General features: G+C 41.8%; 1 protein-coding gene across 7 annotated transcripts in view; it reads left to right on the top strand.

The window, feature by feature from the left end:
- SENP2 (SUMO specific peptidase 2) overlaps nt 1-22422 on the top strand; it is a 36105-nt gene extending 13683 nt beyond the window's left edge. For 6 of the 7 annotated variants that reach the window (XM_023551555.2, XM_003412900.4, XM_023551552.2 and 3 more), the window contains 11 exons: nt 684-787; nt 996-1090; nt 1683-1734; nt 2776-2839; nt 4404-4580; nt 6399-6530; nt 7866-8069; nt 8633-8712; nt 11079-11163; nt 13149-13244; nt 17003-22422. In XM_023551555.2, coding sequence (XP_023407323.1) covers nt 684-787; nt 996-1090; nt 1683-1734; nt 2776-2839; nt 4404-4580; nt 6399-6530; nt 7866-8069; nt 8633-8712; nt 11079-11163; nt 13149-13244; nt 17003-17065 — 1152 coding nt within the window. In that variant the 3' untranslated portion in view covers nt 17066-22422. The remainder of the gene's footprint in view (nt 1-683; nt 788-995; nt 1091-1682; nt 1735-2775; nt 2840-4403; nt 4581-6398; nt 6531-7865; nt 8070-8632; nt 8713-11078; nt 11164-13148; nt 13245-17002) is intronic. The other variant, XM_023551556.2, reaches the window with a different exon arrangement.
- The last annotated feature ends 468 nt before the right edge of the window (nt 22423-22890 follow it).

Below are 22890 nucleotides of genomic sequence, written 5' to 3'. Positions count from 1 at the left end.
CCCAGACTTCAGTCCTGGATAAATGTGTGTCATGACAGGTACCCTGTATGGTCAGGGCGAAGATGATAAGCTTTGGGCATTGTTGACAGTGCCTGCAAACACCCAGGAAGACCTCCTTAGTAGACTTTTGCATGTAGGTGATGGGAACTTTGAGTAGCAGTTAGGGCTTGAGGCACTCCTGGGTCCTCTGCCTATTGGGGTGTTGATTAAGCAGCCAAGGAGGTTATTCAGGGGCAGGGCATAGAGTGAGAGAAGGTGTGGGCAGAACTGTCGGCGTTTAAGGACAGGAAAGGAGCAATCTGCGGTAGGACTGAGAAGGTAAGGAGAACCAGGAGACCTCAGCACCCAGGAAGGCAAGGCGTGGTCAGCAGGATGCTGAAGATCAGGTAACAGAGGCTGCGAAAGCGTCCATTGGATTTGGCCTCGCAGCTCATTGGTGGCTTTGGGGAGACCCATTCCGTTTAGGAGCCTCAGGTTCTGAATACATAAGGTGATGATTTCCACGGAGTTTTTGAGGTTAATTCTGGCGTCAGAAACTTGGAAGTCATCCAGATCTAGCAGATAATGGAAGCAAGTGAACTGGGCTGGACAGCATGTGGGCTGTATGTAAACTCTCAATCTCAGTCATGACAACTCCAGGTTTAATGTGCTAGAACTTACCTAACATGTCTTTTCTTATTTAGGGTGTTCAAAAAGAGGAAAGAGAGAAGTACCGAAGATTATTGGAACGACTTAAAGAGGGTGGTCATGGAAACCCTGTCCTTCCTGCAACTTCAAACCCTCACAGGTAGAAGTGAACTAGAAAGGATTAAAAAAAAGGAAAAAAAAAAGGATTAGACTCCTTTTATTCTATTCCCAAATGGTGCTGCAATATGATTTGATGTTACAGGGTTATCAGTAGCTCCCATTTAGAGAAGCTTGCCAAATAGAGATGACGAATATTTATGGTAGGCTTTCGTTTGTATCTGATCATCCTCATTTTTTATGTCTCTAAGTTCTCAAAGAAGTCATACGGACACGTTAAAGACCAGAGGCTGGGGGGAAGAACAGAATCATGGAGTCAAAACAACTCATTTTGTTCCAAAACAGTGTGAGTTCCCAGATTTAGCCTTGTTTTAATATATTGACCCTAGTTCATGTTAGAGAGTGCATATGAAATTGAAAAATGATATACTAGCAAAAGATGGTTTACCAACTTTTAAAACATTGTCAATCCTCAAGTTATTAGCTGGGGCTTATCCAGTGCCAGGAGTTTAGGAAGAAGCTCTTTCAAGATGAAGTAGAGTTGTCAAATGCCTCTTGATTGTCCTGTGCCTGTATGGTAGCAAATATTTTGTGATCCTAAAATTAATTTTCTTACATTGCCTTTTATCTCTTATATTAATTTTCTTGTATTTCCCCACTAAATGTTCGCAGCTTACCATGTGACAGCTTACCAAATGAGCAGATACCAATTTACACCAAAGAGCGTGTTTACAGAGCCAAGAGACGTGTGATTTTTAGGCAACTTAGTTTGTAAGGAAGTTAGTGTCTTTGGAATTCTCTTTTAGCATGTCAATGTAAAGGAACGTCTTCACACTTTGGAAGCTAAGTTGAAATTCTAGCTCTATGATTGATTAATAGAGGAAGACTTTATAATAAAAGAAAAATACTTTTTCATCTTTTCTTTACCATTCCCACAGATCGAGTTGTTGAAACAAGGGGACCTCTCTGTTCAGTGAAAAGTGAAAAGAGGTACATGGTTCACTTTATTCTAATTTGAATCCACCAGCTGCTCCCTGGAAACCTTGTGGGGCAGTTCTGTTCTGTATATAGGGTTGCTGTGAGTTGGAATCGACTCGACAGCAATGGGTTTGGTTTTTCGTTTATATGTTGTGTGTGTGTATATATTATATATACTTATATATATTTGGAAACCCTGGTGGCGTAGTGGTTAAGTGCTCTGGCTGCCAACTGAAAGGTCACCAGTTCAAATTTACCAGGCACTCCTTGGAAACTCTATGGGGAAGCTCTACTCTGTCCTGTAGGGTTGCTATGAGTTGGAATCAACTTCACGGCAACGGTTTTGCTTTGGTATATATACTTACTATATATAAATACACATGTTTGTACATATACATTTATAAGTTGTATATATGAGTAGGTATGTCTGAGGAACTGTGAACTTCACTCAGCTCTGGTGGCTGGTCAGGTCCGTGGGTACATAAGATGCTGTGCGTCACATGCCCACCCAGGCCTGGGAAGGTATCCCTTTCTCCCTAGGCATCAGGGGTTGGGGGAAGCAGGTGCCTCCTAGACAGGAGTGTGGGTGGGGTGGGCATCTCAGTGGTCAGCATTCCTAGCATGGGAATAGTTGAGGCAGTTCTGCATGTTTTAGGGTTTTGGGTGGTAGTTTAGAGCAGGGATTGGTAAGCTAGGACATGTGGGCCAAGTCTTGTCTGCCTGCCTGTTTTTATGAATGAAGTTTTATTGGAACATAGTCTTGCCTTTTCATTTACATCCTGTCTTTGGCTGTTTTCACGTTACAGTGGCAGAGTTGAGAAGATTGTACAGAAATTGTAAGGCCCGCAAAGCCTAACACATTTACTCTCTGGTCCTTTTTAGAAAAAGTTTGCCGACCCTAGTTTAGAGGATTATGTATTCAAGGCAGTTTTGCCAAATTTAAGACAATTTTTGTTTAAAATTATTAAATCTTATTTCTAAAAACTAGTGTAACATGTACTAGGCTAAAATTATCCAGCAAAAGTTTATAATCTCAATTTGTTTTTTCCTCAGATGTTCAAAGGGAAGAATTTCTGAGACTGAGAAAACAGTCGGAATCAGAGTTGAAAATGAGGGTGTAAGTAGAAACCCTGGTTCCATTTTCTTCTGTACTCATCACCTAACTTAGGTTAAAACTTTGGTGCCCATGAAGGATGATACATATTACTCTGATTTCTAATTCTGTTGTTTTCTCTGAAAAGCAGCAGGCAATGAAGATATAAAACTTCCTGCCAGATTTTGATCTCCACGCACAAGCTACTTGGTTTATAAATTAAAGTTGGAGAGACCAAGTTGCCTCCATCCTACCCTCATCTCTGTTGTATGGCTTCTTTTGGAGATCGATGTATTATTTTAGCTATGGTCTCAAGTTAGTGGGAAAGATATGTTTAAGGCCTTTGTTTTCAGAGTCCAGGTTTCAGATTTACTTTAAAATATTAGCAGTCTTAGGCTTAACTGAATTTTACATTTTCTACGTAAGTATTGGAACAGGAAGTGTTCCAGTGATCTCCATAGCGATGCCAACATTTTTAATACTAGTGACAAAGTGTTTACTAAACACCCCATCCCCAAAGAAATACCGCTGAACTAAATGCAAACATGAAGTTTTAAGTTATTGAACATTTTGGATACATAGAAACACAAAAGTTTAGGGAAACTGCTTTGTGTTGAGCATGAGTTTGGTCAAGTTCATCTTCTCCCACTGGGCCTTTTCGTAAGAATTAGTCTTAGGCCAAGCCAAGGCTGTCCCTTCCCTGGTGTTCCCCATCACCAGTGGTTCAGAGTGGAGCCCTTTGTGTCTAAGTAACATTCATCACCTGTGGAACAGAAGCTGAGGGGCAGAGTGGAGGTATTTGTAAGCTGGCTAAGGAGCCTCAATCCGGCTTCCGTCCTTGCTGAACCCAAGGACTTTGCTGTCTGGGACTAGGGGGAGGGCAGTAGTTACTGGTTCCTGAGGAGCAATGTCCTGGGTAGTAAGGTGAGCAAGGAGGACTGGCCAGGCTTGTTGAGACTAATGTGGTTCTAGTGCAAAACTCTATTTCTAAATAAATTTCTTAATTTGAAAATAGTTTGCACACTAATTGACTTAAATTCCATGTTAAGGATTACTTAGGATTCTGATAGGGAAGGGGTCTTCTCAGGGTTTCTGAGGTGCTGGCCGAATTCTGTTTGTTGACCAGAATGGTGGTTACACTTTATAGGTGTTCATTTTACAAAAATTAATTAAGTGGTTAATAAACATTTTGTGTATTTTCTGTAATACATATATATATTTTTTAATGAAACAGAGCAAGCATCTCAGTGGTTTATTCTGAGTGATAGAATTGTGGGTCGCATTTTTTGCTCTGTAAATGTTCTCAAAATGCCTTTTAATCATAGTACTTTTAATTGGGGTAGGAAAACTGAAGGTACTTTTCTTGCTACCCCCAGGGAAAGAGAGGGGTGCTCTTTTCCTAGGTTTGTAATTCAGCATCCTACAAGCCTTGCTTAGGCCTTGAGCTCCTTTTTGTCCCCCTTTGGGGAATTTGTTAATTCTCTTTTCTTTCAAGATAATGGCACTGTTTGGTATTACATGTGTAATTTACATTTATATGTGCAAGCATCAAACACGTCAATAGAATATAGAAACTTCTTTTGATCAGAGGAGGGGACATCAGCTGGAGCCTGACCTGTCTGAAGAAGTGTCAGCCCGACTCCGCCTGGGAAGTGGAAGCAATGGCTTATTCAGGAGGAAGATGTTGGTGCTTGAGACGAAAGAAAAGAACTGCTCAGGCAGAGAGAGAGACAGAAGGGCAGACGATCTTCTTGAACTTACAGAGGTATTGCCCCTTGTGTTGTTGCTCAGAGTAAGAGGCGTGCTTTTAAATAACCTCAGTCACTCTAGACTTGAATGAATGGTTTATTTTGAGAGCGCTCTCCAATCTGAAGTAACTAAAGGTAAATGTGTGAAAAAAAATCAGGTTCAAGGTCCGTTCACTCACTTTGGCTACCCTGATCATTAGTGATCCACGAAGGTGGCCTAAGGGATTGGATTAACGTTCTGCACATGTGGGTAGACGTAATTGCTGTGTACATTGGGATATAATGGATTCTTTATAGATTTTTTTCCTAACCTTCAAATAGGCTGAGTTATGTGTATGGGTTTGGTATTGGGAATGAGTTTGTTGCACTTTTTCTATGTGGTTATGGTTTACCACATAAAATGTCCTCTCATTGATATTGCTTTTGAAGATAGTAAAAACTTACAGGAAATGAAGGTATTTAAAAATTCTCATTTCAGTGTGTAATCCACACAGTGTGTAACCAAAGGGTTGGCAGTTCAGACCCGCCAGGCGCCCCTTGGAAACTCTATGGGGTAGTTCTACTCTGGCCTGCAGGGTCGCTGTGAGTTGGAATCGACTCGATGGCAGTGGGTAACCCACATCTTGACCCTTTCTCCGTTGTTGCCTTAGTGGTGGGAGGCGGTCCGAGCTGGTGAATCTCTTAAGCACTTACTTTATTTGGGCATGCAGGTGCACAGAGTGCCGTAAAATAGCAAAGCTGTGTGCACTGGGGGAAGCACTATTAAGACAGTTGGGAGAAAATAATTTCTTTTGGATTTATAGATTGATTTTTGTAGCTTGAATGTACGTTTGTCTGCCTAAGTCTTATCAAACAAGGATGCAGGTGGCCGTAGGCTGCTGCCTGGTTTTCCAGGTTTCTGCCCGTTTGCTTATTCTCTTTATGTCTAAAAATTGATAGCATGACCTTTTAGACATCCTAATTTTATTGTTTCAGTGACCCTCAATGAGAGGGATTGAGACAGTGGCTGCAGCAATGGGCTTAAGCGTAACGATTGTGAAGATGGCGCAGGACTGGGCAGTGTTTCATTCTGTTGTATGTGGGGTTGCTATGACTCGGAACCGACTTGACGGCACCTAACAACAACAACAATTTTATTATTTTGGTGTTTTTAAATGGAAGCTGAGTTTAGGAGGTGGATAAGGATTTTAGTATTGTAAAAGGAGCAAAGGCTAGGAGTAGGAAGTTAGACACACCTGGGTTCAAATCTTGGTGCTTCCTTTTAATAATTGTATGACTTTGACCATAACCTGAATTCTCTGAGCTTCGGTTTTCTCTTCCATCAAATGGCAATGATAAACTTCTCCAAAAGTAAGGATTAACGGTGTGCTTAAAGCATCTAGCACCATGTTTGGCACATACCAAAAACCAAACCCATTGCCCTCAAGTCGACTCTGACTCATAGCGACCCTATAGGACAGAGTAGAACTGCCCCATAGAGTTTCCAAGGGGTGCCTGGTGGATTCAAACTGCTGGCCTTTTGGTTAGCAGCTGTAGCACTTAACCACTACGCCACCAGGGTTTCCCTTTGGCACACAGCTAGTGCTTAATAAGTGGTCGTGGATAATTGGGGCTATACTATAACTGTAAATATTATTACCAATTTATTGTTTCTAGAAGCTAATAATTTTTTTTTTTTAATGACCAGTGATAAGATTGCGTAGTAATCTAAGTTTAAATATTTTCGTACTGCAATTTAATAGGTCTCTGATAGTGTATCTTTCTCAAGGGTCAGACTTTTAATATCTGGTAGTGGTTCTGTATTTAATTAGCAACTTCTGGACTTTCTAATTCAGGACATGGAAAAAGAAATCAGTCATGCCCTAGGCCACGGCTCACAGGATGAGATCCTTAGTAGTGCTTTCAAATTGCGAATTACTCGTGGTGACATCCAGACCTTGAAGAACTATCACTGGCTCAATGACGAAGTAAGTTGTCTGTTTTTTTCCCCCTTTGACTCTAATGATGTTTAACTGTTCACTGTAGTTCTGTCTACTTATAAGGAGTTGGTAGAGCAACTTTTTGCTGTATTTAAAACAAAAACATCTTAAACCTAAAAAAAAAAAAAAAAGGTTAATTTTGATTGCTGCCTTTATCAATATTTCCTCTTCTGCATCTGTGCTTGGTGTCATCCACCCTTCATTTACTGGTCATCAATGACATTTCTGTAAACCTTGGCTGCATCTGATGAATGGAAGGGAGTAGCCAAGGGTACTTTATTTTCTATGACTTCTTGTAGGAACCGTTTCACTTTTTCAGTACTAAAAGGATGTGAACCTAGGCGCGTTTTTTTGGTCTTTGTGGGAATCATTGCCCTCTTATGTATGCCAGATCCTTCAGGACAGGCGTCCTTTTCTCGTGAGCGCTTCTCAGTGGTGTCATTGACTTTGGTCGTGCTGTGTTCACTATGCCTGCACGTGGTGCCACCTTTCCTGTCACCAAGAATGACAAGTATCTGTGATCCAGTGGCTCTTTGTTTTTTTTTCCACTTGGGCCATTCCTTAACTGCTCAGTTCCTGTATTTCCTCCTTTTGCCTTCCCTCCCCCCATGACCAAAACTAAAAACACCAAACCCATTGCTGTCAAGCTCCCATGTGTTACAGAGTAGAACAGCTGGAAAGGGTTTTTTTGGCTATAATCTTTATGGAAGCAGTTTGTTAGACCTTTCTTCTCTGGAGCTGCTGGGTGGGTTCAAACCGCCAACCTTTAAGTTAGCAACTGATCACAAACAACTCGCCCCATCCAGTTTTTAGCCCCCATGGAATATGTTTGTTATAGAAGATTTAGAAAATACAGGAAAAGTGAAAAAGAAAAATAACATCGTTCCATAGTACCACCACTCAAAAATAACAAAATATCAATGTTTTGGTATATTTCCTTCCACTTAATTTTTTTTAATTGAGGCATAATTTGTGTATAGTAAAATTCACTTCCAGTTAATATTTACGTGTATTTTTTGTGTGCTAGATACAGGTCCGTGTACCTTTTCAGTATTTCACAGCCTTTTTCCTTGGGACCCCTCTCCTGGCTCTCTCAAACATTACTTGAATGCCTCAAAAGTATAATTTCTTTCCTTCTTAATTCCTCCCGTTTGCACTAATTGTTCATTCTTTTCTATCTTTGGCTATACCTTCTTATCCCCTTCTTCGGTCCCTTCCCTCCCCTCAACTTTTCACCCTTTTTTAACCCAGTCTAGCTCAGAGGGATATTTAGTTGCAATAACTTACTTGCCATGTTCTGATTTTACTCTTGGTACTTTACAGGTCATTAATTTTTACATGAATCTTCTGGTGGAAAGAAATAAAAAGCAAGGCTATCCAGCACTCCACGCCTTTAGTACTTTCTTCTATCCTAAATTGAGGTCCGGGGGTTACCAGGCTGTGAAAAGGTGGACCAAAGGGGTAAATCTTTTTGAACAGGAACTTATTCTGGTGCCTATCCATCGGAAGGTGCACTGGAGTCTGGTGGTGAGTTCAGAGACTTCATTGGTGGAATTTGGGTCAAAAGTATTTTCTTAAATCATGAGGCTCCCCTTTTGTGTCAGTGACAGGCTGAAGGTGGATGTTAGAGGCCCCCTCACAGAGTCCCTTCTTAGTTCCTGGGTGGACAGCTTAGGACATTGGAAGACATAACCCTGTACTTGAGGAGCTTTCACTCTTAACAGGAAAGGGTTTTAGTACAGGGAAGGATTATTTATTTAGTTTTGTTTACAAGATGACACAGGTTTATTGTAGGAAGGTAAAGATATGAAGAAGAAAGCAAATAAACTCCTATCACCCTGAGAAGACCATTAACGTTTTGGCGAATAAGTTTCCGGGTGTTTTTCTAGGGATGGAAAGATATAATTTTGTACAAATAAAACTATCATCTGTGATATTTTTGAAACTTTTTTTAAACTAAAAATTGTCTTAGAAGTCCATTTATGTTGGCATATATATTGATTTTTTTTTAAGATGTTTTTCTTTTTAGAAATGACATTTTTATTCCTGCTACAGTTAAGAGGTTTCTGGATGTTACTCTTCCATTATAGGTGATAGACCTAAGGAAAAAGTGTCTTAAATATCTGGATTCTATGGGACAAAAGGGCCACCGGATCTGTGAGATTCTCCTGTAAGTAAATGCTGATGAGCTTCGCTGTTGCCTCAGTATGCCCTTATTAGATAGTCTATCTTCTGTCTAACCCGAGGAAGCTCTAGTGGGATAGCAGTCGATTGTGTAGTTACAGCTGCCTTCCCATTCAGGACTTTACTTGAATCTTATTTTTTTGTCTAAAAATAACCTAATATCTGATCTCAGCTAAGAAGTCTCGTTTAGTACCGTCATTGAAAATAAGTTTGTCATTTGTTCGCATGTAAAACATTCCTGTCAGGATCCTGTGATTTGAATTAGATTTCTTCGGGATTGATACATTATTCCGAATGTTGTAAAGAACTGTTAGCTGGGGATTATTATACCTCTGAGTTCTGAAGCCCACTCGTCTCTGTGCTTTTCATGATAGTTGGGTTCATCTCATAGGATCCAGGGGTAATTTTTGAATTAAATTGTATAGTTGGTGGGCAACTATTTCAAATAGTAGTTGCTAGAAACCTGCCTTTAAAGCATAGCCGGTTTTTGCTATGTGAAGGGGTGACGTGAAGTTGACAGTGAGGAGGTGTATCAGCAAGGTGACTCCGTGTCGAAACCCCTCTGCTCACTGAAAGCAAGTGCAGGTTCCTGCTTCTGACTTTAATAGGGATAATGTTCAATACATCTTACGATGAGAAGTTCTTATTATCAATAATTAGTTCAGTTCTCTTCTCTCTCTTTCTTTTTGCAATAGTGTTCTATGGAAAAGATCATTTCTATATATGTGTGTTTACTTGAAAAAAGTATAGAGGAGAAATTTTAAAAATTACAAGATACACCAGATTTTTTGTGAAGTGGTTATTTCCTTCTAGTGATTTCTATGTAAGAGAGTTGTGTATGCGATGTGTTCAGTTACGTATGTGAGTGATGTGGACACATGTATGCATCCTCACACACAGTAACGTTCTCATTGGAATCATATAGTCTAGTTTTGCTTGCGGCTAGTCTAGTTTTGCTTGCGGCTGGTGGTAGGATACATAAAAAAGACACACATTTTTATTATACTCACAGGTTTTTGTATTTTTTTTCCTTTCTTTTTTTTTAAGTATGGAAGCTTAGCTTCTGTGGGTATCAGAGGCCCACTCCCTTTCCTGATATCCCTAGTCTGGTGGTTCTCAACCTTTTTTTCATGATCACCAAGTAGAAAAATTTAATTTCTCCCTAACGTGAGAAATTAAATGCTAAGAAATCAGATCTTCTTGGGTAGAGTTGAGCTATGGACCACCACCGACCATGGCAATATCTAAGATTTTTACCACTGAAGAACCAATTTTTATCCCCTTGCTGATGATATTGTCCCCACTGAGAGTGTATGCCCTATTTTAACACCAGCCAAGTTAGGAAGAGAACTGAGATGCCTGGGTTGTTAAAATGGTTAACCTGGAGATTTGGATAAAATTAATTACTCCTAATATTTCAGTGCACACCTCCTAAGAATAAGGAAATTCTATTAGATAACTACAATGCCATTATCACACTTAAGGAGATTAACGGTCAGTAGTATCCTGTAACAGTCCTGAGTGGTGGAAATGGTTAAGCACTCAGCTAATAACTAAAGGTTGATGGTTCAGATCCACCCAGGGATGCCTCAGAAGAATGGTCTGGAGATCTATTTCCAAAAAATCAGCCATTGAAATCTATGAAGCACAGTTCTACTCTGGCACACATAGGGTCACTGTGATTTGGAATTGACTCAGTGGCAACTGGTTTTTTTTTTTTTTTCTTCCCAATATCATGTAAAAAACAGTCCATATTCCAATTTTCTCAGTTATTTCCCAGGTATCTTTTATAGCTTTCCCACCCCAGCTTCCCAATCTGGTAGCCATTCAGGGAGGGTTCACACATTGTTCTTATTTAATGCCTCTTTGGTCTCCTTTAATTCAGAACAGTCTTTGTACCTTTGTTTTTTTTCCTGGCAATGGCTTTTTTTTTTAACGTGTCCAGGCCAGTTGTCTTGTTTCACATCTGTGTTTAAGTGAGAAAAAGCAAGTTGCAAAATGAGATATGAAGAACAAACTCACTTTTTTACTGTTTGCATGGAGGTGGAGTAGAAAACTACACAGCAAGCCATTTAAATAGTAACTCATTCTGGACTAGTGCTTACAGGGGTCTTTTACTTTTTACATTATTTTGTGTGTTTTAATTTTTAAGAACAAGCATGTGCAATTTTTGTAACAGGAAAAAAAAAAAAAACACAAATGTAAAGACCAGAAAAGCCATTACATTTAAGAAATACTCATGGAAATGGGTTTGGGAAAGGCCTGTCTGTGAAACATTCTAAAATCCTTTGTAGTCATCATGCTGTCTCCACAGGGATTCACGACTGTGTGCTTTCTTTGTTGTCTTTTCAGTCAGTATTTACAGGATGAAAGTAAGACCAAAAGAAATATTGACCTGAATCTTTTAGAATGGACCCACTACAGCATGAAGCCACACGTAAGTGAAGATCCTCTCTGTTTGAGATGCTTTGTTGTGTTTACCGACGTGTCGTGCTGTTCAGACGGGCGGGCTTCCTTCCTCCCCTCACTCAGCCTCAGGCATGCCTTCTTCTGAAGTGTACATCGTAGGGACGACCTGCTTCTAAATTCTTAGCAGTTCATTTAAGCAAGGTGGTTGCTTCTTAGCCTTTACCTTTCTCCAAATGTAAATGCTAACTCTCTGCACCTATCTCTTAGAATTGAAGCAAACGAACAAACCAGTAAACTGAAGCCAGTTACTTTTCTTAGTTGGTGCTAGTAAAAGTTTAAAGCTCTTGTTCAAAATTTCTGTCTGGGAATTTTGTTTACTTTGGTCGTTGAGGGTTCCGTGCCTCTGGGTCATTAAGAGTCCAGTGTGCTGTTTTGAACGTGCTTTGTACCTGGCCATGTTTGAATTTCAGTTTGGAAATGCATCCAGCTTTGAGTCCTGAAGTTGGCTACATGAATGCAGCTTTAGCCTGAAACTGTATAATGGCTCAGCTGTCGTTATCCAAAAGCATTTTTGTTTTGAAGTTGAATAATTAGAAGGTTAAGCTTTGAAATTTCCTGGGGAGAGCATGGGTGTAAGAAGAGTCTGTTAGGATGAGTGCCGTGCTCTGCTACAGGAAATGGCATAATGGAGTCTCTGTGGTCCTGTCCCTCTGTGAGACGTGCTGGGCTCTGCCGTGTTTCTAATGGAGGAAAGTGTGAGGTACCTGCCATATGAATGGGTGGCGTGCACACCCTTTTTCACAGTAACCATCTGTATTTCTTTGAATAAAAATGGAGCTGTTTTCATCTAGTATGTTTTCTAGCCTCCTCCATACTTTGTGTTGTGCTCCTTATGACTGCCACCCAGAGTGCGTAAAGGGCTGCCAGCCAGAGTGCATAAAGGGCTGCCAGCGTGAGTGCGTAAAGGGCTGCCAGCGTGAGTGTGTAAAGGGCTGCCAGCCCGAGTGTGTAAAGGGCTGTCTAAGATGAGTGCAGCACAGCAAGGGCTGGGGAACATGTGAGCCTACCTCATTTGGGTCTGGAACTCACAGCCTTTGGTTTATGTTGTTCCTAGCGCTATTTGCATCAAGTTCTGTTTTAGCCCTAGGACAGACCAGAGCAATCAAGATGAGATCCTAATTGGTTAAAGCTTATCAGGAGGCTTCTTTTTTTCCCCTGCTTGTAGCTTTGGAGGTCCAAAAAGATCCCCTGGCTAGGGAAGAGAAATTAAACTCTGCAGTATTGAAATAGTGTATTTCTTATTGAGCCACACTTAACCATTTTCAAAATTTATGAATGTGTCTGAAAAAGTTCTGACTAATATTTCTGTTCCTGGTAGTAAATCTTTCAGTTTGGTTTCTTTGTATTAGAGCTGAAAGGTGGAACTCTCACTTTGCTCTTCTCTTTTCTTCTGAAAAACATTTTCTGTGAGGTCACATACCCCATGTCATGGTTAGGGATTTTAGAGCACATAAGAGTGGTAGTGCAGTGGTTAAGAGCTACAGTGAACTGCAGCTGCTAACCAAAAGGTCGGCAGTTCAAATCTACCAGCTACTCCTTGGAAACCCTGTGGGACAGTTCTACCTTATCCTATAGGGTTGCTATGAGTCAGAAACGACTTGCCGGCAGTGGGTTTGGTTTTAGAGTAAGACTACTGTGTGTGTGTGTAATACCAGATCTAGCATTTACCTTTATAAACCAAAAAAAACCAAACCTGTTGCTGTCAAGTCGATTTCAACTCATAGCGACCCTATAGGACAGAGTAGAACTGCCCCATACGGTTTCCAAGGAGCGCCTGGTGGATTCGAACTGCCGACCTTTTGGTTAGCAGCCATAGCTCTCAACCACTGCGCCACCAGGGTTCCCGTTTACCTTTATAGTATTGTTTATTCACAGTGATATTTAGAAGTCAAAGGAGTTTGTACCTGATGGTGTTTTACCCCTTCCTCCCTTTTTTTTTTTTTTTAATTTTAGGAGATTCCTCAGCAGCTGAATGGGAGTGATTGTGGAATGTTTACTTGTAAATATGCAGATTATATCTCTAGAGACAAACCTATCACATTTACTCAGGTGAGTGAAGACCCCTCCTCATGCACTAACTTGTTGCTGAATTAGATAGAACGCTCCGCCCGTGCCAGGTGCACACCGAGCTCAATGTTAGCTGGGTTACTGTTAGTATTGCAGCCAAAGCCCTGCTCTTCCCAGGGTCAGGCTTACTGTGGTCCCTGGTGCCCAGTGCAACAATTCACGGATCTTTGAACTCCAGTGGTCATGGGTTCCTGTGTGGTAGTTTTTATATCAGTGTTATTTTTTGGCCAAAGGAGGAAGCACATCAGAATATGGACAGCAAGGAAAAAAAGTCAGGCATGAGAATTTAGCCCCAGGTCTAAGCTGTAACAATGAATACTGCTTTTCCTTTCTGTCCTGGTTACTGTTGGTTCTCCATGGCTCTGCATTTGAGCGGAAACTCAAATATGTTGGGAACTCTTCAACATTTATGTTTTTAATAGTGAATCCTCAACCTTTTTACAACCAAGGACAACCCCTTTTAAAAAAAATTTCTGTTTAGCAGCCCACATGTTTTGTTAGATGCTGTCTCTCAGACAAACGGTATTGAGTGGTAGGACTGGTAACCCCGTTCCTAGCTTTTGAGCAACGTGAATTAATACAATTCCAGTCTAAAATAAAGGCACCTCTTAACTGGTTATTTGTCTAAGCAGTTTTAGTATGAATAAATGTGCATTTTTTGACTAGATATTTTGAGCTTTTTAAAAACAATTTAAGAACCCATGTGTTAAGACTGTCATAGTGAAAGAACTACAAGTCTGTTTAAAATTGAAACCAAGAATTTTATTATAGTGGGAGAACAGAAAGCATTTCATGAAATGGGAAACAGTGCTGGCAGAAATCCAACCAAGTGCTCCAGCTAGCTGCTGCGTTAAAAAAGAAATTTGCAGAGGTTTAAAAAGGCAAAAACCGCCAAGAGGGAGGGGGCAGCTGGAACACCTCTGACTGGTTACCATTTACAAAGTTTCAGGTGGCAAAGTCTTGGTTGACTACTCTTGGGAGAGTTGACCTTCTTTGCAAGGAAGGGGCTCCAGGTGATAGGACATGGCGGATCATGAATTTTCTGGAATTTTAAAAGTACAGTTATGCCTAAGTACTGAGTATTGAAAAAGAGGGTCAGAAAAACATTTCTTTAGGGGGGCCTGAGGGTATGGTTGGAATCCCTGGTGGCATAGCGGTTCAGAGCTACGGCTGCTAACCAAAAGGTCAGCAGTTCAGATCCAGCAGGCGCTCCTTGGAAACTACGGGCCAGTTCTCTGTCCTGTAGGGTCGCTATGAGTCAGAATCGACTTGATGGCAATGGGTTTGGTTTGGTTTTGGAAGGGTATGGCTGAGTCACTCAAGTCACTTGTTTAACACTCTGTCTGACACCTGTACAAAGCTGAATAATCTCTTCACATCGGCCGTTTCTAACCACAGAATTGCAATAAGCAGAGCAGGGTAGGCAAAACCGCATAGTTCAGTAGAACTGCTTGTATCTAGGTCAAAGGTACAGTGGAAATTTTACAGAGTGACGAAGTGTGTTATATGACAGAAGCCGTCTTTAAAAACACAAAATGGGACGAGAAGGGATTTGGCCTAGATCTTAGCCAGAAGTTTAGTTAAGAGCGTTAGCTTTTGGATACTCTTCCTCAGGCTTTGTAGACACTCCCCCAGGTAGGAAATCACTAGTTTATAGTAAAGTGGTCTATCCAGCTGTGTATAATGATACTCCAGGAGTTCCTCAAGGAAGGGAGACTTCTGATTCATCGTAAAAAAGATTCGTTATGGGTAGTTTGGGAACTGTCTCGTGTGCTGCTGCTGCTTTGGAAGTTGGCGCGTGTAGTGAAGAGCAGTTAAATAGAACAGCGTGTTCAGCAGAACGTACCATTCTTTGATACTGCTGAACAGGAAGGGGTTGATTATTCTCCAAATCGAATGAAATGAGATTTTTCTAAAAGCATGTGTTCTTTTAATTTTTTATTGTGCTTCAGGTGAAAGTTTACAGAGCGAATCAGGTTCCCGTTTGATAGTTTGTACATAAGGTGTCCCATAACATTGATTTCATTCCCCCTCCCCCTCCATTTCCGCCCTGGGTTCCCCATTGCCTTTTGTCTGCATTTTCTGCCTCTTCCTGCCTTCTCATTTTGGCTTTTGGGCAAATGTTGTCCCTTTGATCTCATATACGTGATTGTTCTAAGGAACACGTTCCTCTCAGGTATTACTGTTCATTTTATTTTATTTATCTTTTCTTAATTTTTATTGTGCTTTAAGTGAAAGTTTACAAATCAAATCAGTCTCTCCCACAAAAACTTATATACACCTTGCTACATACTTCTAGTTGCTCTCCCCCTAATGAGACAGTCTGCTCTCTCCCTCCACTCTCTTCATGTCCATTTCTCCAGCTTCTAACCCGCTCCACCCTCTCATCTACCCTCCAGGCAGGAGATGCCAACATAGTCTTAAGTGTCCACCTGATCCAAGAAGCTCACTCCTCACCAGCATCCCTCTCCATCCCATTGTCCAGTCCAATCCCAGTCTGAAGAGTTGTCTTTGGGAATGGTTCCCGTCCTGAGCCAACAGAAGGTCTGGGGGCCATGACCTTCTAGTCTCAGTCAGACCATTAAGTCTGGTCTTTTTAAGAGAATTTGGTGTCTGCATCCCACTGCTCTTTTGTGTTCCCCGTCAGGGCAGTCACCGTTGTAGCCAGGTACCCTCTAGTTCTTCTGGTCTCAGGTTGTTGTAGTCTCTGGTTTCTGTGGCCCTTTCTGTCTCTTGGGCTCATAATTACCTTGTGTCCTTGGTGTTCTTCATTCTCTTTTGATGCCGGTGGGTTGAGACCAACTGATGCATCTTAGATGGCTGCTTGCTAGTGTTTAAGATCCCAGGCGTATTACTGTTTATTTTATGGGACTGTCTGTTGTTTGACTGAAAAGGTGGTCTCTGAGAATGCCCTCATTTCCAGGTCAGAAGGGCTTCTTAGGGCCGTGGTCCTGGGGGTTCCACCAGTCTCTTGTCAGACCAGTAAGTCTGGTCTTTTTTGTGAATGTGATTTTTTTCCACATTTTTTTCCCCGTTCTCTCCAGGACCTGCTGTTGTGATCCCACCCTCTGTTGTGATCCTAGTCGGAGTGGTTGGTAGCGGTAGCCAGGCACCATCTAGTTCTTCTGGTCTCGGGGTCACATTGGCTGTGGTTCCTGTGGTCTGTCACTCGGTTAGATTAACTGCTCCCTTGAGTCTTTCGCTTTTTTTCATTATCCTTTGCTCTAGACAGTAAGAGAACAATAGTTATATCTTAAATGGCCGTTTACAAGCTTTTAAGATGCAGCTCACCAAAGCAGGATGCAGAACATTGTCCTTATGAATTATGTTGTCAATTGACGTAAGTGTCCCCCAAGTCTATGACCCTTTGCCTTCAAGCCTAGGACCTTTATCCTGTGAGGCATTTGGTTATGTCTAAGAGGTTTCCGTGACTGTACCTCTTGTGTGTGCTCTGTTGTCTGGTTGGGGTGAGGGTGTCCAGGTTGTTGGTCACTGGGTGGGTGGTACAGAAGTTCTCACTGACGGTCCCAGGCAGGCAAGGGCTGCGTGGGGGTAGTTAGAGTGGGCACAAAGCCTCTGGTTGTGGCGGAGGGGTGAGGCAGGAGGGATGCCACCAGCCCACAGGTGCCCGCTAGGGGGCTGTACCCATCTGCTAGGGCATGATGCAGGGCGGGGGAGAGGGAGTGTGATGCTGCGCACATTCGCGTGTCACACCTGCTTGTTTGGGGGACTCTTTGCAGCACCAGATGCCTCTCTTCCGGAAGAAGATGGTGTGGGAAATCCTTCATCAGCAGTTGCTGTGAGAGCACCCGCCCATCCCGGTAGCTGCTGGTGGTTCTCTCCCGGATGGCTCCATATACCTCATGCATCGTGGGTTAAAAAGTCCCCGCGTCGCTTCTGTTCTCCTCCAGGTACTGAGCTGTCAAAAGTGCACCAAGACCTCTGACTGCACCCTGGCCCTGACTTGGTGTGCGGAGAGCTGCTTGCAGCTGTTTTTGAGGGCTGTGCCTGTGTAGAGGCCTGGACTCTTCCACCCACCCAAGAACAAACGCTAACCCATCCTTTTTTTTTTCTTTGGAAAGATTTTTTTCCCCCATGAATGTGGGAATGCAGGTTTTATTCTGATTGTGTTTTCCTGTGTGTGCTCATGTGTATTCACCTGCTCGTGCGTCTGCAAACAGAATGGGCAGCGGCGTTTTCCCTGCTGTTTTACTGATAACTAACTCTAAGTTACTTGTGAACTATTTATTTCTGAAAGGAAAGTTAATCAAGCTGCCGCTCCCTGCTGAACATCAACAGGGTGGTCCGTTGAGGGGGAAGGAGGAGGTGTTAATTCACTTCTCTGAGGCCGGAGCAGCGAATGCCAACTTGAAGCTGGAGATCGCTTTTTTTTTTGAGGCCTAAGAATGCTGGGAGAAGGGCTGTGGCATCAGGATCTGGTTGCCTCTCAGAGGAGGCCTGACACTACAGCATTGGCACGGTGCTGTGGAAAACTGAAACTGTGGCCAAGGAGCTCTGGCTATCCGGGCGTCTTCAGAAGAGTGTCACGGTCATCCTAGAGAGACTTCCCTCTTTGGAAATGAGGTGACTTGGCTTTCTCTCGAAACTGGACTAGAAGTAACTATAAACCCCAAATCTTCATTCTCACCCCGGATCTGGTCGAACATAAACCTCAGAATTGTAAGGGCTGGCCTGAGCTGTGGATTTCCAAAAATACTATTCAATCTAAAGCTATTTTTCTTCAGAGTTTTTTTTTTTTTTTTTTTTCTATATAAAGCCAGAATCAAGTTTTGTACTCATTGGAATTAACATTCCTCCCCCTGCCCCGCCCCCACTGAAATTTGTGGAAAAAAATTAATCCTTGGCTCTGAGGTTGCCAGTTACACAGTAATCTATTTTGCATATGAAAGTTTGTATTTAACATTTTTGTTCATTAAGAACCTTACAGATGTGGTTATGGATTTTGAATTTCAGAAAGTTTTAGAGTTGGTCAGAACAGCTTTTGCAAGATCTAGTGCCTAGTATTGCTTTTTCGATGTAATAAAAGGTTGTCTGACAGAACCTGAGAAGTATATGCCGAAATAATTTCTAACCCTTTCCCCACTTCAACCTCCCACACTTATTTTGGAGCATAAAAGCAAGAGGTGGAACCGGAAATGGCTGGCCCGTGTTAGTGACATGCCTGCCATTGGAGGGCCCAGGCTACTGGTTGCCGAGGCCTACTGGTGCTAGTACTGCAAGCAGTTTTCCTGAGATTCGCGGAAGCCTTGGTGCAGGACCGGGGCCTGTGACACGGATTGACAGTGCTGTATGTCCACTTGATAGCCAGACACAGGCCACGTGATGAGGTGATGACTAGAGTGAGCTGGCGGTGCTGACTCTCCAGCTGAGGCTGCACAGAGACACCTTCCTGCTGCCCCTGGTCCTTGCCCCAGGGCTCTCGAGCTGTGCCAGTGAGTGTTGGGGGCAGGAAAATGGCAGCCAAAAGAGGCCAGAGATTCACTGGGCCTCAGGATACTCAAACCTGGCTCCCACCTGACACCAGTGTGTCCCACCTGAGCATTTAATACCTTGATTCGGATTCGATCCCTGTTGGTGAATCCTGTCAGGGATGGTGGTTTGTATTCAAATGAAGGAGATGCTGGGGGTCCTTTAGTATTTGAGGGGCTTCTTGGGAGCAGCTTGCACCGAGCTTTCCATTCATGTGCACTTGTCAGGGGGCCCACATTCTACCTTGGGTTCCCTAAGACTGTTAGAACCTCAGACCTTTTCCTCCTCCTACACCCTAAGCACAATTTGGGGGACCCCATGCGGAAGGGCGGATATTTGCCTGCACTGTGAGGAGTCTCTTGGTGCTGGGACTGAGGCAGGGGTGCAGGGAGAATGTGTCTTGGAGATACATTGAACCTCAGAATATAAATAAATGGGCAATGTAGAGAAAATGAAGTTTACAGTAATTTTAGTACCGTAGTCAGACTACATTGTTTCAGTTGGCTTTTGTGAACTTATTGGGAACCTAATCTCTTTATAACCGTTTCTTTGAGGAAAAACCCCAAACATCTGATAGCCAATCTTTTAGTATTTAACTCATTGGTAAGTTGACGGTCAGTCTAGCTATTGCTTATATATATATATATATATATATATATATATATATATATATATATATTTTAATTGATCTAATATATACAAGGAAGGTATTTGGGCGTATTGGAACAGGTGTTGATTTATCTGTTTACCAATAAATTCATCGCTTTGGTTCAGTGGCTTTCAAGTTTCTTTTATTACAACTCCACAGTAATGAATATATTTTGTTGTGACCAGTGCACACATATCTATGTGAATATACAAAACAGTACTCGTTCCTTATCCTTGCTAACTTTACTTCAGTTTTTTTTAATGATTTTTATTGTGCTTTAAGCGAAAGCTTACAAATCAAGTCAGTCTCTCACACAAAAACCCATATACACTTTGCTACACACTCCCAACTACTCTCCCCCTAATGAGACAGCCCGCTCTCTCCCTTCACTCTCTCTTTTCATGTCCTTTTCGCCAGCTTCTAACCCCCTCCACCCTCTCATCTCCCCTCCAGGCAGGAGATGCCAACATAGTCTCAAGTGTCCACCTGATCCAAGAAGCTCACTCCTCACCACCATCCCTCTCCAACCCATTGTCCAGTCTAATCCATGTCTGAAGAGTTGGCTTCGGGAATGGTTCCTGTCCTGGGCCAACAGAAGGTCTGGAGGCCATGACCACTGGGGTCCTTCTAGTCTCAGTCAGACCATTAAGTCTGGTCTTCTGAGAATTTGGGATCTGCATCCCACTGCTCACCTGCTCCCTCAGGGGTTCTCTGTTGTGTTCCCTGTCAGGGCAGTGATCGGTTGTAGCCGGGCACCATGTAGTTCTTCTGTGTTTTTTTTGTTTTTTTTTTAATACGAGTTGTGACCACTCGAGTTGATTTCCCAACTCACCAGTGAATAGAAATTACACTGCTCTAAATGACCTGACAGCAAGATGCAAGTTAGGTTTAAAATGGTAAAGCTTGAGACCACAAAAATAGGATAAACATGAAGCTGTTTTGAGACAGATCAATCTAGATCTTGGGGGAAGACAGGCCAGAAGCGTTCAGACCTTCAGTGGAAATGTGTGGCGTAAACAGTCATTGTCCTTCAGTTTCTACATGGGCATTTCCCAAAACACATTTAGAAGTCCTGTTGCTTCTCCACAGGAATTGAAACACAAGGGCTCTGTGGCCAACTGAGTATGCTCTACCAAGTCCTTTCCTTCTGGGATGCCTGTCAGACATTCTGGGACGTTTACACTAGAAATCTGTCCTATCCTAGCATTTCCCAAAACATGGACTTGAGCCCTTTTCTTGGCATCTCTATTAACATCCAGTGGAACTATTCTTTGGAATACTCTTAGGAAAGTGCCAGGAGAAGCAATAGAGAGTTCTTGGCAGCATATATTTTGAATGTACACCAGAGAGGCCTTGCAGCACCCCATTCCCCCCACTACCTTCCGTGAGGGCGTATGGTGACCGTGAAGTCCGTGGTCTGAAGTACTACCCTCTGCCCTCCTACAGTTTTCTTTATTACATCAGCAGTCCGTGTTCATGGTGGAAATTTAAGAAAATACTGATCAAAAGGTAAGAATTATGCAATCCACCACCCAGAATTAATAACTGTTGACAGTATGTATGTAGTTACATAGCCCTTTTCCACTTAATTTATCTTGAACATCTTCTCATGTCAGTAAACGTCAACGTCATTTTAACGACTGTGTTGTCTTCCACTGTATGTCTGACGTTCACTCGGTGCTCCAGTCTTGTTGGCTTCTGGACATCCTGTTTTTCACTTTATGCCCAGTGAACATCCAGGTACATACCATCATTGACATTATTTCCTTAGGAGAAATTCTTAGAATTAAAATTCCTGGGTTAAAAGTTATATATAGTAAAACAAAACAAAGAAGAATCAGGAAATCCACTGATGGGCGCTTTGACGTCTGTTTCTCCTAGCAGGGGATAATGATTTGTGTCTCTGTTTACATACATTTTATAATAATTTTCATGTATAGCTCATTCTGAGAGATTGTTATTTTTGCTTTGACTGCAAATGAGTTTATTTTAAACTAGTTGTTGCTGGCATATAAGAAAGTTAACTCATTTTTATATACAGGCATCCTTTCTGGATTACCATTTGATTCCTAAACTCAGATAGATTAGAGAGCAAGAATTTTGTAATTGACAAATTCACTGAACTCTTATTGGTTTTGAAATTTTGAGAAAATTTTTAGTTGATTTTTTTAGGATTTTGAGGTAGGTAACAATATCTATAGTTTATTTCTTCCTTTTAGATAGTTCTCATTTCTTCTTTGATTTCTTATCTCTCACAACAACCTTCTAAAGTAAGCATTATTCTTCCTGGCTGAGGAAACAAACTTGGGCTAAGGAGCCAAAGTCCACACTTGGACATTTTACAGGAACAGGAATGGCAGTCAGATGGCACCAGATGCCCCTTCATCTCCAGGAGGGCTACGTTTGTGTTCTGCGCTGATAGAGGGATGTGACTGAGGGTTTAACTAACTGTCCAATACATTCTACTTGGACGTGGCTAACAGTTATTTTGCTAGTTTATTTAGGATCTTTAAATTTTTACTCATCAGTGAGATTGGACTATGTCACAGGGGCACTTCTGTCAAGTTTTGGAATCAGGGTTATGCTTTGGTAAAAAAAATAACGGGGAAGTGTCTCATCTTTTTAATGCTCTGTAATATTTCAGTGGCGTTGGACTTTTGCCAGGACATGCTTCAACCCCTGCCTGTCCTCTCCTGAGACATGGGCCAGAGCCATTTCTAATTTTTCTTTTGATTATTGGACAATTTAGCCGTTTTTTTTTTCCCCTCAAGTTTTGTTAATGTGCTTTTTTCAAAAACAAAATCATCTTTTTCATCCCAATTTTCAGCTCTCTTACCGTGTTTTTTTTTAATAGGGGCTTTATTGAGAGACGATTCACATAACATACAATTCACCTTTTTACAAATGTACAATTCAGTGCTTTTTAGTCTATTCAGTGAGTTGTGCAACCATTGCCACAAGGAATTTCAGAACAGTTTTAGTCACCCAAAAAAGAAACCCTGTACCCATTATCAATCACCCCTCCCTCACCCCCCCACCCTAGTTCTAAATAGCTACTAATCAACTTTCTTTATGGATTTGCTTATTCTGGACTTTTCATGCAAGTGGGATCATACAATATACAGCCTTTTGTGTCTGGCTTCTTTCACTTAACATAATGTTTTCAACATTCAACTCATATCAATATTTCATTGCTTTTTATTGTCGAATAATATTCCCTTGTGGATATAACACATGTCATCTCTCCATTCTTCAGTTGATGGCCATTGGAGTAGTTTTTACTCGGGGGCTTTTATGAACCACCCCGCTGTGAACACTTGTGTCAAGTCTGTGTGTGGACATGTCTTTTCATTTCTCTTGAATATGCATCGAGAAGCGGAGCTGCTGGATCATATGGTAACTATGTTTGACCTTAGCATGGAATTTTAAGTAGTAATGCCCTTTCATTTTTTTCAGTATTTTTCACATCCTTGGTTCTAGTATCTTTAT

Source organism: Loxodonta africana, chromosome 1 (assembly GCF_030014295.1).
Source record: "Loxodonta africana isolate mLoxAfr1 chromosome 1, mLoxAfr1.hap2, whole genome shotgun sequence".
Taxonomy (NCBI): Eukaryota; Metazoa; Chordata; class Mammalia; order Proboscidea; family Elephantidae; genus Loxodonta; species Loxodonta africana.
The sequence above is the reverse complement of the archived record's forward strand: the minus strand, read 5'-3'. Positions and strand labels throughout refer to the sequence as shown.